A 15,309-nucleotide genomic window follows, 5' to 3' on the forward strand; every position below is an offset into this window, starting at 1 on the left:
AAAGACAGAGTAATAAGACAAAGGTGACAAAATGCTACATCAGTGGATTTATGTATCTGGGAGGATGGGGTTATACCAGAGTTTGCTGTATACAGTTCGCATTATTTTTGCAAATGTGCTGTAAGTGAAATTATTTCAAAATAAAAAGTAAACAAAAAGATCTTAATATGACCCAAATGCAACTACAGATCAAACACAACCCCTATCAGAATTGGAAATGCCAATACTCAAATTCATATGGAACTGCATGGGGCTTCGCGAAAGCAAAAAATCTTGAAGAAAAAAAAAATAAAGTTGAAAGTCTCACCTTTTCTAATTTCAAAGTTACAGGTACCTGAACAGAAAGTTCACCACAGCATTATTCACAATAGTCAAAAGATGGAAACAATCCAAGTGTCCATCAACAGATGAATGGATAATCACCCTGTGGTACATATATACTAGGGAATATAATTCATCTGTAAAAAAGGAAGCATGTTCTTGGATCTTCAGGGGAGATGGAGGACTAGGGAGTGCCAGAACTCAGTCCTTCTGACAAAACAACTATTAAACAGACAAGGAACTCTGAAGTAACTATTTTGAAATTCTGCAGCCCAGAGGAACACAGCACAGCATCCACGAAAGAGTGGGAGCAAGAGACTGATCAATTATGGTAAAAAAAACAATACACTGATCTCTACAGGTGGTAAATAATAGCACCCATACCCCCACTCTCATGGCAGGCTGCCAAGTAGTCCAGCCCTCAACTACCTGTTGTTAACAGAAAGGGATTTTAAAAAGTCCTCCTCCCCAAGAACAAGGAAGACCATTGATCATGGATTTGAATTAGCAAATTCAGATTGCTCGGGGTGCAGCTCTGAGGGCAGATACTGTTTCAACTTGCCCAAGACAAAGGCAGTAGCACTCATTGTTTCAACATATCTTGCGTAATGGTGGAGACTTAAAATTGCAGCATTTCCTCAAGTCCATGGAAGAAAGTTACCCGAAAAGCAGCACTTGCTGTGCAGGCCAACAAAGCTCACCTATGAGGAGCCATCAGAGTGGCTCTTGGCAACCTTTCTGATGCCCTCCAAGGGCACTTTGGAATCAGTCTGTAGCCCCTTCATGGGTCCCAGGCCCTGCTTTGGCCTGAAGATTGACTTGGGAAGTCATTCAAGGGTTACCATCCTTCTAGAATTTGCCCTCCAAGCAAAAGCAGCTAGACACAAGGAAGGAAGTATAAAAAACTATAGATCCAGACAGTCTGGGACAAAAACCTGCCAACTTCAAACACCCAAGAGAGGGAGGTCTGTCTCCTGAGAAACAGAGGGGACTACCAAACTTTTATAAACACGGGAACTCCAAAACGACTGAACAGAAAAAGCCCAGGGCAAGACAGGCTCAGAAAGACAGGGAAAATGCCGCACATTGTATTTGCTTTGGGCATGACCTTCCAGATAGGAGGGCAGAAGCTCAAGATATCTCTGTCTTATCACCAGCTGGTTATAAAACTAAGAAACACATCTCAGAGAATAAATTCCAGACTAACATTTTAAAACATTAAAATGTACAATGTGCAAAAAGAGGACAAGTCAAAAAATCAGGAAATGATGGCCTATCCAGAGGAAGATGATAAAAATATAGAAAATACCAATGAAGATGACAATGTACACATATCAACTAAAGCCTTTTAAGAAGTGATCTTAAACACGCTTAAGGAGGTAAAGGGAAATACAGAGAAAGAACTAAATGAATGAGCAATGTAAGTGTTTAGGTAAAAAGGCAGCATTTTTTTTTTCTTTTTGCATAGGCAGGTACCGGGAATCAAACCCGACATAGAATCAAACAGACATGGAAAACCTCATTAAAATCAAATCAATGAACAGAGGGAGGATATAAAGAACGCAAGGGAATGAACAAAAAGAAGAAATCAAAGTCTGAAAAAACAAATCACAGAACTTATGAGAATGAAAGGCACAGTAGAAGAGATGAAAAAACAATGGAAACCTACAGTGCTAATTTCAAGAGGCAGAAGACAGGATTAGTGAACTGGAGGATGGGACATCTGAAATCTGATGAGCAAAAGAAAATACGGGGAAAAGAATGGAAAAACAGGAGCAGGGACTCGGAACAGTATGACAACATGAAGCACACGAATATGCATGTTGCGCATGTCCCAGAAGAAGAAGAAAAAGAAAAAGGAGGAGAAGAACTAATGGAGATAATATCACTGAAAACTTCCCAACTCTTATGAAATACTTAAAATCACAGATCCAAGAAGTGCAGCGTACCCCAAACAGAATAGATCGAAATAGACATACTCCAAGACACTTACTAATGTCAGAGGTCAAAGAAAAGAGAGAATCTTGAAAGCAGCAAGAGAAAAGCAATCCATCACATACAAGGGAAGCCCAATCTATGTGTAGATTTCTCAGAAGAAACCATGGAGGCAAGACAGTGGGATGATATATTTAAATTACTAAAAGAGAAAAACTGCTGACCAAGAATTCTATATCCAGCAAAATTGTTCTTCAAAAATGAAGGAGAAATTAAAACATTTTCAGTCAAAAAATCACTGAGAGAATTTGTGACCAAGAGACCAGCTCTACAAGAAATACTAAAGGGGGCACTAGAGACAGATATGAAAATACAGAAGAGAAAGGTGTGGAGAAGAGTGTAGAAATAAAGACTTTGAGTAAAGGTAAAAAGAAGGAAAATCAGATATGACATATAAAATCCAAAAGGCAAAATGGTAGAAGAAAGTACTACCTGTACAGTAATAACACTAAATGTTAATGGATTAAACTCCCCACTCAAAAGACATAGACTGGCAGAATGGATTAAAAAACAGGACCCATCTATATGCTGTCTAGAGGAGAGTGAAAGGTTGGGAAAAGATATTTCATGCAAACAACAATCAGAAAAGAGCAGGAGTAGTTATACTGAATTCCAATAAATTAGGCTTCAAATGTAAAATAGTACAAAGAGACAAAGAAGGACACTATGCATTAATAAAAGGAACAGTTCAACAAGAAGACATAACAATCATAAATATCTATGCACTGAGCCAGAATGCTCCAAAATACATGAGGCAAACACTGAAAACAGAAATAGACACATCTACCATAATAGTTGGAGATTTCAATTCCCCACTCTCATAATGGAGAGAACATCTAGATGAAAGATCAATAAAGAAACAGAGAATTTGAATAATACGATAAATGAGCTAGAATTAACAGATATTTATAGACCATTACAACAGTAAGATACACCTTTTTTCTCAAGTGCTCATGGATTATTCTCAAGGACAGACAATAGACTGGGTCACAAAGCAAGTCTCAATAAATTTAAAAAGGTTAAAATCATACAAAACACTTTCTCAGATCATAAAGGAATGAACTTGGAAATCAATAATAGGTAGAGTACCAGCAAATTCGCAAATATATGGAGGCTCAACAACACACTCTTAAACAACCAGTGAGTCAAGGAAGAAATTACAAGAGAAATCAGTAACTATCTCAAAGCAAATGAAAACACAACATATCAAAATCTATGGGATGCAGCAAAGGCAGTGATGAGGGAAATTTATTGCTCTAAATGCCTATATTGAAAAAGAAGAAAGAGTGAAAATCGAGGAATTAACTGTCCACTTGGAAGAACTAGAGAAAGAACAGCAAACTAACCCCAAGAAAGCAAATGAAAAGAAATATTGAAGATTAAAGCAGAAATAAATGAAATTGAGAACATGGAAACAATTGAGAAAATCAACAAAACCAAAAGTTGCTTCTATAAGAGAATCAATAAGATTGTGGATTCTTAGTGAGACTGACAAAAAGAATAAGAGCAAGGATGCAAATAAACAAAATCAGAAATGGAAGAGGAGACACAACCGCTGACACTGCAGAAGTAAAGGAAGTAATAAGAGGATACAATGAACAACTTTATGCTAGTAAACTTAACAATGTAGATGAAATGTACAACTTCCTGGAAAGGCATGACTAACCAATATTGACTCAAGAAGAAACAGATGATTGCAACAATCCAATCACAAGTAAAGAAACTCAATTAGTCATTAAGAAGTTTCCAAAAAAGAAAAGTCCAGGACCGGGTGGTTTCACATGTGAATTCTACCAAACATTCAAGAAAGAATTAGTTACCAATTCTGCTCAAACTCCTCAAAAAAAAACAAAACTGAAGAGTAAAAGCTACCCAACTGATTCTATGAAGCCAACATCACCCACATACAAAAGTCAGACTAAGATATTATAAGAAAAGAAAATTACAGATCATTCTCTCTAATGACTATATACGCAAAAATCTTCAACAAAATTCTTGCAAATTGAATCCAGCAGCACATTAAAAGAATTATACACCATGATCAAGTAAGACTCATCCCAGGTATGCAAGGATGGCTCAACATGAGAAAATCAATTAATGTAATACACCACATCAACAAATCAAAGTAGAAAAACCACCTGATCATCTCAATTGATGCAGAGAAGGCATTTGATAAAATTCAACATCCTTTCTTGTTGAAAACACTTCAAAGCATAGGAATAGAAGGGAACTTCCTCAACATGATAAAGGGAAGATATGAAAAACCCATAGCTAACATCATCCTCAATGGGGAAAAACTGAAAAGTTTCCCCCTAAGATCAGGAAAAAGACAAGGATGTCCACTATCACCACTGTTATTCATCATTGTGTTGGAAGTTCTAGCCAGAGCAATTACACAAGAAAAAGAAATACAAGGCATCAAAATTGAAAAGAAAGAACTAAAACTCTGTTTGCAGACAATATGATACTGTATGTCAAAACCCTGAAAAATTCACAGCAAAACTAATAGAGTTAATAAATGAGTACAGCAAAGTGGCAGGTTATAAGATCCACACTCAAAAATCTGCAGTGTTTCTATGCACTAGTTATGAACTATCTGAGGGGGAAATCAAGAAAAAATTCCATTTACAATTGCCACCAAAAGAATAAAATATTTAGGAATAAATTTAACGAAGGATTCAAAAGACCTATACATAAATTTAACTAAAGAGACAAAAAACCTATATAAAGAAAACTACAAAAAACTGTTAAAAGAAATCACAGAAGACCTAAATAGATGGAAGGGCATACCGTGTTCATGGATTGGAAGACTAAATATAGTTAAGATGTCAATCCTACCTAAATTGATTTACAGATTCAATGCAATACCAATCAAAATCCCAACAACTTATTTTTCAGAAATAGAAAAACCAATAAGCAAATTTATCTGGAAGGGCAGGGTGCCCCGAATTGCTAAAAACATCTTGAGGAAAAAAAACGAAGCTGGAGGTCTCGCGCTGCCTGACTTTAAGGCATATTATGAAGCCACAGTGGTCAAAACAGCATGGTATTGGCATAAAGATAGATATATCAACCAATGGAATCGAATGAAGTGCTCAGATATAGACCCTCCCATCTATGGACATTTGATCTTTGATAAGGCAGTCAAGCCAACTCACCTGGGACAGAACAGTCTCTTCAATAAATGGTGCCTAGAGAACTGGATATCCATATGCAAAAGAATGAAAGAAGACCCATGTCTCACACCCTATACAAAAGTTAACTCAAAATGGATCAAAGATCTAAACATTAGGTCTAAGACCATAAAACAGTTAGAGGAAAATGTTGGGAGATATCTTATGAATCTTACAACTGGAGGCGGTTTTATGTACCTTAAACCTAAAGCAAGAACACTGAAGAAGGAAATAAATATGGGAACTCCTCAAAATTAAACACTTTTGTGCATCAAAGAACTTCATCAAGAAAGTAGAAAGACAGCCTACACAATGGGGGACAATATTTGGAAATGACATATCAGATAAAGGTCTAGTATCCAGAATTTATAAAGAGATTGTTCAACTCAACAACAAAAAGACAGCCAACCCAATTACAAAATGGGAAAAAGACTTGAACAGACACCTCTCAGAAGAGGAAATACAAATGGCCAAAAGGCACATGAAGAGATGCTCAATGTCCCTGGCCATTAGAGAAATGCAAATCAAAACCACAATGAGATATCATCTCACACCCACCAGAATGGCCATTATCAACAAAACAGAAAATGACAAGTGCTGGAGAGGATGCGGAGAAAGAGGCACACTTATCCACTGTTGGTGGGAATGTCAAATGGTGCAACCACTGTGGAAGGCAGTTTGGCGGTTCCTCAAAAAACTGAATATAGAATTGCCATACGACCCAGCAATACTATTGCTGGGAATCTACTCAAAGGACTTAAGGGCAAAGACACAAACAGACATTTGCACACCAATGTTTATAGCAGCGTTATTTACAATTGCAAAGAGATGGAAACAGCCAAAATCTCCATCAACAGAAGAGTGGCTAAACAAACTGTGGTATATACATACGATGGAATATTATGCAGCTTTAAGACAAGATAAACTTATGAACCATGTAATAACATGGATGGACCTAGAGAACATTATGCTGAGTGAGTCTAGCCAAAAACTAAAGGACAAATACTGTATGGTCCCACTGATGTGAACAGACATTCGAGAATAAATTTGGAATATGTCATTGGTAATAGAGTCCAGCAGGAGTTAGAAACAGGGTAAGATAATGGGCAATTGGAGCTGAAAGGATACAGACTGTGCAACAGGACTAGATACAAAAACTCAAAAATGGACAGCACAATAATACCTAATTGTAAAGTAATCATGTTAAAACAATGAATGAAGCTGCATCTGAGCTATAGGTTTTTGTTTTGTTTTGTTTTGTTTTGTTTTTACTATTACTTTTATTTTTTTCTCTATATTAACATTCTATATCTTTTTCGGTTGTGTTGCTAGTTCTTGTAAACCGATGCAAACGTACTAAGAAACGATGATCATGCATCTATGTGATGATGTTAAGAATTACTGATTGCATATGTAGAATGGTATGATTTCTAAATGTTGGGTTAATTTCTTTTTTTCTGTTAATTAAAAAAAAAAAAACAAAAAAAAGAGAAGGGGTAATTGGTGCCGAAGGGATACAGACTGTGCAACAGGACTGGATATAAAAACTCAGAAATGGACAGCACAATACTACCTAATTGTAATGCAATTATGTTAAAACATTGAATGAAGCTGCATGTGAGGTATAGGTTTTTTTTCCTCTCTATTATCGTTTTAATTCTTATTCTGTTGTCTTTTTATTTCTTCTTCTAAATCGATGCAAATGTACTAAGAAATGATGAATATGCAACTATGTGATGATATTAAGAATTACTGATTGTACATGTAGAATGGAATGATTTCTAAATGTTTTGTTAATTTTTTTTAATTAATAATAAAAAAAAAGACCTGTACAAAGAAAACTACAAGTAATTTCTAAAAGAAATCACAGAAGACCTAAATAAATGGAAGGGCATACCATGTTCATGGATTCGAAGACTAAATATAGTTAAGATGTCAATTCTACCTAGGTTCAATGCAATGCCAATTAAAATCCCAAAAACTTACTTTTCAGAAATAGAAAAACCAATGACCAAATTTATCTGGAAAACAAACAAACAAAAAAAAACCCAAATTTATCTGGAAGGGCAGGGTGCCCCAAATAGCAAAAAATATCCTGAGGAAGAAAAATGAAGTTGGAAGTCTCACGCTCCCTGACTTTAAGGTGCATTACGAAGCTATAGTGGTCAAAACAGGATCGTACTGGCAAAAAGATAGATATACCGACCAATGGAATTGAATAGAGTGTTTGGATATAGACCCTCTCGTTTATGGACAATTGATCTTTCATAAGGCAGTCAAGCCAACTCACCTGGGACAGAACGGTATCTTCAATAAATGGTGCCTAGAGAACTGGATATCCACATGCAAAGAATGCAACAGGATCCATAACTCACACCCTATACAAAAATTAACTCAAAATGGATCAAAGACCTAAACATTAGATCCAAGAACATAAAACTTTCAGAAGAAAAATGCAGGAAGCATTTCATAAAGTTTGGAATAGAGGCAGTTTCCTAGACCTTACACCCAAAGCACATATTGAAATAAATAAATAGGAACTGCTCAAAATTAAATACTTTTGCTCATCAAAGAACTTTGTCAAGAAAGTAAAAAGACAGCCTACACAAAATGGGAGACAATATTTGGAAATGATATATCAGATAGAGGTCTAGTATGGAGAATATATAAAGAGATTGTTCAACTCAAGAACAAAAAGACAGACAACCCAATTACAAAATGAGCAGAAGACTTGAACAGACACTTCTCAGAAGAGGAAATACAAATGGCCAAAAGACACATGAAAAGATGCTCAACTTCCCTGGCTGAGGGAAAGGTTGCATTAGGGAAACGCAAATCAATGCCACAATGAGATATCACCTCACACACACCAGAATAGCCATTATCAATAAAACAGAAAATTACAAGTGCTGGAGAGGATGTGGAGAAAGAGGCACACTTATCCACTGTTGGTGGGAATGTGAAATGGTACAACTGCTGTGGAAGGCAGTTTGGGGGTTCCTCAGGAAGCTAAGTATAGAATTGCCATATGATCCGGCAATACCATTGCTATGTATCTACTCAGAGGACATGAAGGCAAGGACACAAATGGACATTTGCACACCAGTGTTTATAGCAGCATTATTTACAATTCCCAAGAGATAGTAACAGCCAAAATGTCCATCAACAGATGAGTGGCTAATCAAGCTGTGGTATATACATACAATGCAATTTACACAACTGTGAGACATGAAGTTTGTAACAACATGGTTGGACCTTATTGACATTATGCTGAGTGAGGTTAGCCAGAAATAAAAGGACAAGCACTGTATGTTCTTGCTGATATGAACTGACATTAGTGAATGAACTTGGAGAATTTCAGTTGGTAACAGAGAACATCAAGAGATAGAAATAGGGTAGATTTTGGGTAACTAGAGCTGAAGAGATACAGTGCAACAGAACTGACTGTAAAAGTTCAGAAATGGGTAGCACAATACTATCTAACTTTGTAATACTACCTAACTTCGTAATACAATAATGTTAGAATACTGAATGAAGCTAAACCTGAGAATGATAGAGCGAGGAGGCCTGGGGACACAAATGAAATCAGAAGAAAAGATAGATGATAAAGACTGAGATGATATAATCTAGGAATGCCTCGAGTGTATAATGATAGTGACTAAATGTACAAAATTAAAAATTTTTTTGCATGAGGAAGAACAAAGGAATGTCAATATTGCAGGGTGCTGAAAATAGATGGTAATTAAATTTTAAAACTTTAACTTATGTGTGAGACTAAAGAAAAAAATGTTTATTTTTTTCTAATATTTTCTAAAAACTAATATTTTGACTAGTGCATTTCATAATGTACTTTATGTGGACAGCTTAATTGAACACCACAGTACATGGTAACGAGTAAAAGCATGAGATTTTGTAGTTTGTCCAGAGTGATGCCCCAATAAATTCCAGAGTGATTTGAACAGCAAATAAAAAAGTATTTGCAAAGTCCCATTGGGGGAATGGTGAGAAAGGGGGAAAATTCAACTTCCCCAAGTGGAGAATTCTTGACATTCTCACAAGCAGTGGGGACAACCAAAGCAATAGGCTGAACCCCCAATCCCGGGGTTTGTTCTATGAAATTTCACCCTGCAAAGGACAGGCTAAGCCTACTTAAAATTAGGCCCAAGTGTCACCCACAAGAGAACCTCTTTTGTTGCTCAGATGTGGCCTTTCTCTCTCAGCCAACATGACAAGCAAACTTACTGTCCTCCCCCTCTCTACATGGGACATGACTCCCAGGGGTGTAACCCTTCTGGCGACATGGAACAGAAATCCTAGAATGAGCTGGGACTCAGCATCAAGGGATTGAGAAAAACTTCTCCACCAAAAGGAGGAAGAGCAAAATGAGACAAAATAAAGTGTCAATGACTGAGAGATTCCAAACAGAGTAGGGAGGTTATCCTGGAGGTTATTCTTACAAGTTAAATAGATATCACCTTTTGAATTAAGGTGTAATGGAGAGGCTGGAGGGAACTGCCTGTAAATGTAGAGCTGTGTTCCAGTAGCCATGTTTCTTGAAGATGATTGTATAAAGAGAAAGCTTTCGCAATGGGAGCGTATGATTGTGAAAACTTCATGTCTGATGTTCCTTTTACTTACCTTATCAGCAGACAAGTAAAACATACGGATTAAAAATATATAAATAATAGGGAGAACAATGTTAAAATAAATTTAGTAGATTGAAATGCTAGTGATCAATGAAAGGGAGGGGTAAGGGGTATGGTATGTATGAACTTTTTTCTGTTTTCTTTTTATTTCTTTTTCTGAATTGATGCAAATGTTCTAAGAAACAATCATGATGAATATACAACTATGTGGTGATATTGTGAGTTACTGATTATATATCAAGTATGGAATGATCATATGGTAAGAATGTTTGTGCCTGTCTGTTGTTAGGTTTAATAAATAAATAAATTAATTAATTAAAAAAGAAAAAGCCAAGAATAGAACTGTCATATGACTGGTAACTCCACTAGGTATATAACCAAAAGAATTGAAAGCAGGGACTCAAACAGATATTTGCACACCAATGTTCTTTCGGCATCATTAACAACTGGCAAAAGATGGAAACAACCCAAGTGCCCATCAACAAATGAATGGATAAATAAAATCTGGTATACACATATAATGGAACATTATTCAGGAGTAAAAAGGAATGAAGTCTTGATACATGAGATATCATGGATGAACACTGAAGACATCATGTTGAATGAAATAAGCCAGACACAGAAGGAACCACACTGAATCATCACACTGATCTGAAACAATTAAAATAAGCAAAGTCATAAAGTCAGAATCTAGAATTTAGTTACCAGGGGACAGGGTGAGGATAGGGAATGGAAAGTTAAGACATAAAATATACAAGGTTCCTATCTGAAATGATGGAAGCGTTTTGTTAAGGGATGGTGGTGATAGTAAGACAACTTGTGAATACAATTAACAGCAATGTAATATTATCTGAATATGATTAAAAAGGGAAATATTAAAGTGTATACACAGTAAGAATGGCCATTATCAACAAAACAGAAAATGACAAGTGCTGGAGAGGATGTGTAGAAAGAGGCACACTTATTCACTGTTGGTGGGAGTGTCAAATGGTGCAACCACTGTGGAAGGCAGTTTGGCGGTTCCTCAAAAAGCTGAATATAGAATTGCCATATGACCCAGCAATACCATTGCTAGGTATCTACTCAGAGGACATAAGGGCAAAGACACAAATGGACATTTGCACACCAATGTTTATAGCAGCATTATTTACAATTGCAAGGAGATGGAAACAGCCAAAATGTCCATCAACAGATGAGTGGCTAAACAAACTATGGTATATACATACGATGGAATATTATGCAGCTTTAAGAAAGAATAAACTTTGAAGTATGTAACAACATGGATGGCCCTTGAGAACATTATGCTGAGTGAGACTAGCCAAAAACTAAAGGACAAATACTGTATGGTCTCATTGATATGAACTGACATTAGTGAATAAACTTGGAATATTTTGTTCATAACAGAGACCATCAGGAGATAGAAATAGGGTAAGATATAGGGTAATTGCAGTTGAAGGGATACAGACTGTGCAACAGGACTGGATACAAAAACTCAGAAATGGACAGCACAATACTACCTAACTGTAATATATTTATGTAAAAACACTGAATGAAGCTGCATGTGAGAATGATAGAGGGAGGAGGGCTGGGGACATTGAAATCAGAAAGAAAGATAGATGTTAAAGATTGAGATGGTATAATCTAGGAATGCCTAGAGTGTATAATAATAGTGAAATGTACAAGGTACAATTTACAAAATGTTCTTGCATGAGGAAGAACAAAGGAATGTCATAATTGCAGGGTACTGAAAATAGATGGTAACTAATATTTTAAAATGTCACCTTATGTGTGAGACTAAAGCAAAAAAATGTTTATTTGGTAGAAAATTAATATTTTGACTAGTGCAATTCCTAATATAACTTATGTAGATAGTTTTACTGAACGCCATAAGTACTTGGAATCTCATGTAGAACATGAGATTTTGTTGGTTTGTCCAGAGTGATGCCCTGGACATCAACTTCCCCAAGTTGAATTCTCAATATTCTCAAAAACAGTGTGGACAACCAAAGCTATAGGCTGAGCCCCCAGTCTTGGGGTTTGTTCATATGAAACTTAACCCGCAAAGGATAGGTCAAGCCTACTTAAAATTAGGCCTAAGAGTCACCCCCCAAAAGAGCCTCTTTTGTTGCTCAGATGTGGCCCCTCTCTCCAGACAACACAACGAGCAGTCTCACCACCCTACCCCTCTCTATGTGGGACATGACTCCCAGGGGTGTGGACCTTCCTGGCAACGTGGGACAGAGATCTTGGAATGAGCGGAGACTCAGTATCAAGGGATTGAGACAAACCCTAGAATGAGCTGAGACTTTGCATCAAGGGATTGAGAAAACCTTCTTGACCAAAAGAGGGAAGAGGGAAATGAGACAAACTGTCAATGGCTGAGAGATTCCAAACAGAGTCAAGAGGTTATCCTGGAGGTTATTCTTATGCATCAAGTAGATATCATCAAGATGTAATGGAGAGGCAGGAGGGAACTGCCTGAAAATGTAGAGCTGTGTTCCAGTAGCCAGGTTTCTTGAGGATGATTGAATAATGAATGATACAGCTGTCACAATGTGACTGTGTGATTGTGAAAACCTTGTGTCTGATGCTCCTTTTATCTACCTTGTCAACAGACGAGTAGGACATATGGAATAAAAATAAATAATAGGGGGAAGAAATGTTAAAATAAATGTAGTTTGAAATGCTAGTGATCAATGAAGGCAAGGGGTAAGGGGTATGATAGGTATAATCTTTTTTTTTTCTTTCCTGTGTTCATTTCATTTCTTTTTCTATTGTCTTTTTGTTTCTTTTTCTGAATTAATGCAAATGTTCTAAGAAATGATGAATATGCAACTAGGTGATGATATTGTGAATTACTGATTATGTATGTTTTATTTTGTTTCTTATTTTTTAATTAATAAATAATTTTTTTTTAAGTGTATATACAGTAACAAAAAAAATTTATTTTTTAAAAATCCATAGAACTGGGGTGTAAGGGTAGTTCAGTGGTAGACTTCTTGCCTGCCATGTGGGAGAACTGGGTTCAATTTCCAGCCCATGCACTTCCCAAACAAACAAAAATTGAGCAAACGGTGCTGCAATAAAGGACTACTCACATGGAAAAAGAATGAAATATGACCCCGCCACATAGCATACAAAAAAAAAATCCATAGACCTATGAGGTATGTTAATAGCATAATTATAAAAATGTGCTATTATTAATTGTAACAAATGTTCCATACCAATGCAAAGTATTAATATTAGGGTGCTACTGTTTTTGAAAATCATATATATATATATATATATATATATATTTTTAGCATGGGTAGGCACTAGGAATCGAACCCATGTCTCCAGCATGGCAGGCGAGAACTGTGACTGCTGGGCTACTGTGGCCCGCCCGAAATCCTATATTTTATTATGATTGCTCTGTAAACCCACAGCTTCTCTAATATAAAAAAAAATTTTTTTTAATGACGATCTGATACAGGTTAGAACCTGGATGAACCTTGAAGATATTATGCTGAATGAAGTAAGGCATATACACAAAAGGAAAAACAGTCTATGATTCAAATTATATGAAATATCCGGAACAAGGATATTCTCAGAGACAGAAAGCAGTTCATATGTTACCAAGGGCAAAAGGGAATGGGGAATGGGAAGTTAATGATAATATAAAGCAATACTTCAGGTGATGAAAAAGTTTTGGTAATGGTTGTTGCATGTTACATCACAACACTGTGAATGTAATTAACACCAGTGAATTCTGGTGTATATATTTTTTACTATATATAGTAAGAATATATATTTTTCTTACTATAAACAATGTTTATAATAAGAAAAATATATTAATATATGAAAAAAAGTTAAAAAAATGAAATGGCTCTAAAAGCTAAGGGATTATTTTTTTAATGAAAAAAACAACTTGATTTCTAAAAATGGATTGTATTAAATTAAGAAAAGTGGTGATGTAAATAGTGATGATGTAAATGTAAATAGTGAAAATAGAGAAAGACAAAAAAATCAAGCTTCATTACATTCTGTCTCAGTTAAGTAGATTAGTGCTAGCAAGGTAAAGAAATTTTCTATAGACTATGGCTTAAAACTTTACTTGACCATTGTAATGGTAATTAATGCCAATGAAATGTACACTTAAAATGGCAGATTTTTACTATATTGTTACCACAATTTAAAAAAATTAGTTGAACAAAACAAAGAGAACAAAACAGAAGATCTAGGTTCACATCTGAGCCAACTGAAAACAAGCAGTAGGATTATTGAGGGGCATTTTATTTTTCACTCTGTGTCTTGTTTTTGCTTTTTAATTGTAAAAGGGACGATACCAAGTCCTCTATTCCAGTTTTTAAAAATTCTAAGTTTAAATTATGTCTGGTACTGCAAAAGGGCAGTATATACTTTGGAATATAAAGGAAAAGACCTAATAAATATATAAATATAATTAGTATTTGTTACCTATCATTTTCACCACAAAGTTTCTTATATTCTGCAGCTACAGTCTCATGGTTTTTGTTTTCAAGCAGCATTTTTTCTTGTTCTACTTTGATTGTTTTTTCTAAATCTTCCAATTGTCCTTTCTGTTTTAATAACTGATTGTAGCTGGAAAAAAAAAGTTAGGTATTAGATTTCTATTTCTTTAGGAAAAAAGAAAGTATTTTAGAAGTGAAGGAAACAAGAGTAATATAAGTATCACATAGAACACATATAAACTTATATAACTTCCTACATAAACTATTTCTTAGATCTTCACAAAATATAAAATTACACTACCTGAAGAAAATCGGTTTTAAATTCAGAACACAAGAAAATATGATAAATTACCGATCTTCAAGGTCCTTATGTTCCACCTCAAGATTTTTGTGGGCAGACTTTAGAGTTCCGTGTTTAGCAATGAGAGATTCATACTCTGAAGCCTGCCGTTCATGAAGAAGTTCCAGCTTTTCATGATCTTTGACTAGAGAATCATAGAGGGATTTCAGGTCTTCTCGCTCTTTGATTACAGATTCATTTTCATTTTCTAATGAAGACTGCTGGATTAAGAGCTGCGCGTTCTGGTTCATAAGTGAGGTACTTTGGGAATTAAGGGTGGAATTTTCAACCTATAAGAATGCATATTGCGATCAGACACAAGAAAAATAGCTCATGGCTGATCTATTTTTTAAAAAAATAAAAGA

General features: G+C 35.6%; 1 protein-coding gene across 9 annotated transcripts in view; it reads right to left on the bottom strand.

The window, feature by feature from the left end:
* Positions 1-15,309, bottom strand: part of CCDC88A (coiled-coil and HOOK domain protein 88A) — a 189,428-nt gene that overhangs the window by 45,710 nt on the left and 128,409 nt on the right. For all 9 annotated transcript variants that reach the window (XM_077134249.1, XM_077134245.1, XM_077134247.1 and 6 more), the window contains 2 exons: positions 14,957-15,234; positions 14,591-14,734 (listed from right to left, as the gene is read on the bottom strand). In XM_077134249.1, coding sequence (XP_076990364.1) covers positions 14,591-14,734; positions 14,957-15,234 — 422 coding nt within the window. The remainder of the gene's footprint in view (positions 1-14,590; positions 14,735-14,956; positions 15,235-15,309) is intronic.

This window comes from Tamandua tetradactyla, chromosome 17, assembly GCF_023851605.1.
Source record: "Tamandua tetradactyla isolate mTamTet1 chromosome 17, mTamTet1.pri, whole genome shotgun sequence".
NCBI classification, from domain to species: domain Eukaryota; kingdom Metazoa; phylum Chordata; class Mammalia; order Pilosa; family Myrmecophagidae; genus Tamandua; species Tamandua tetradactyla.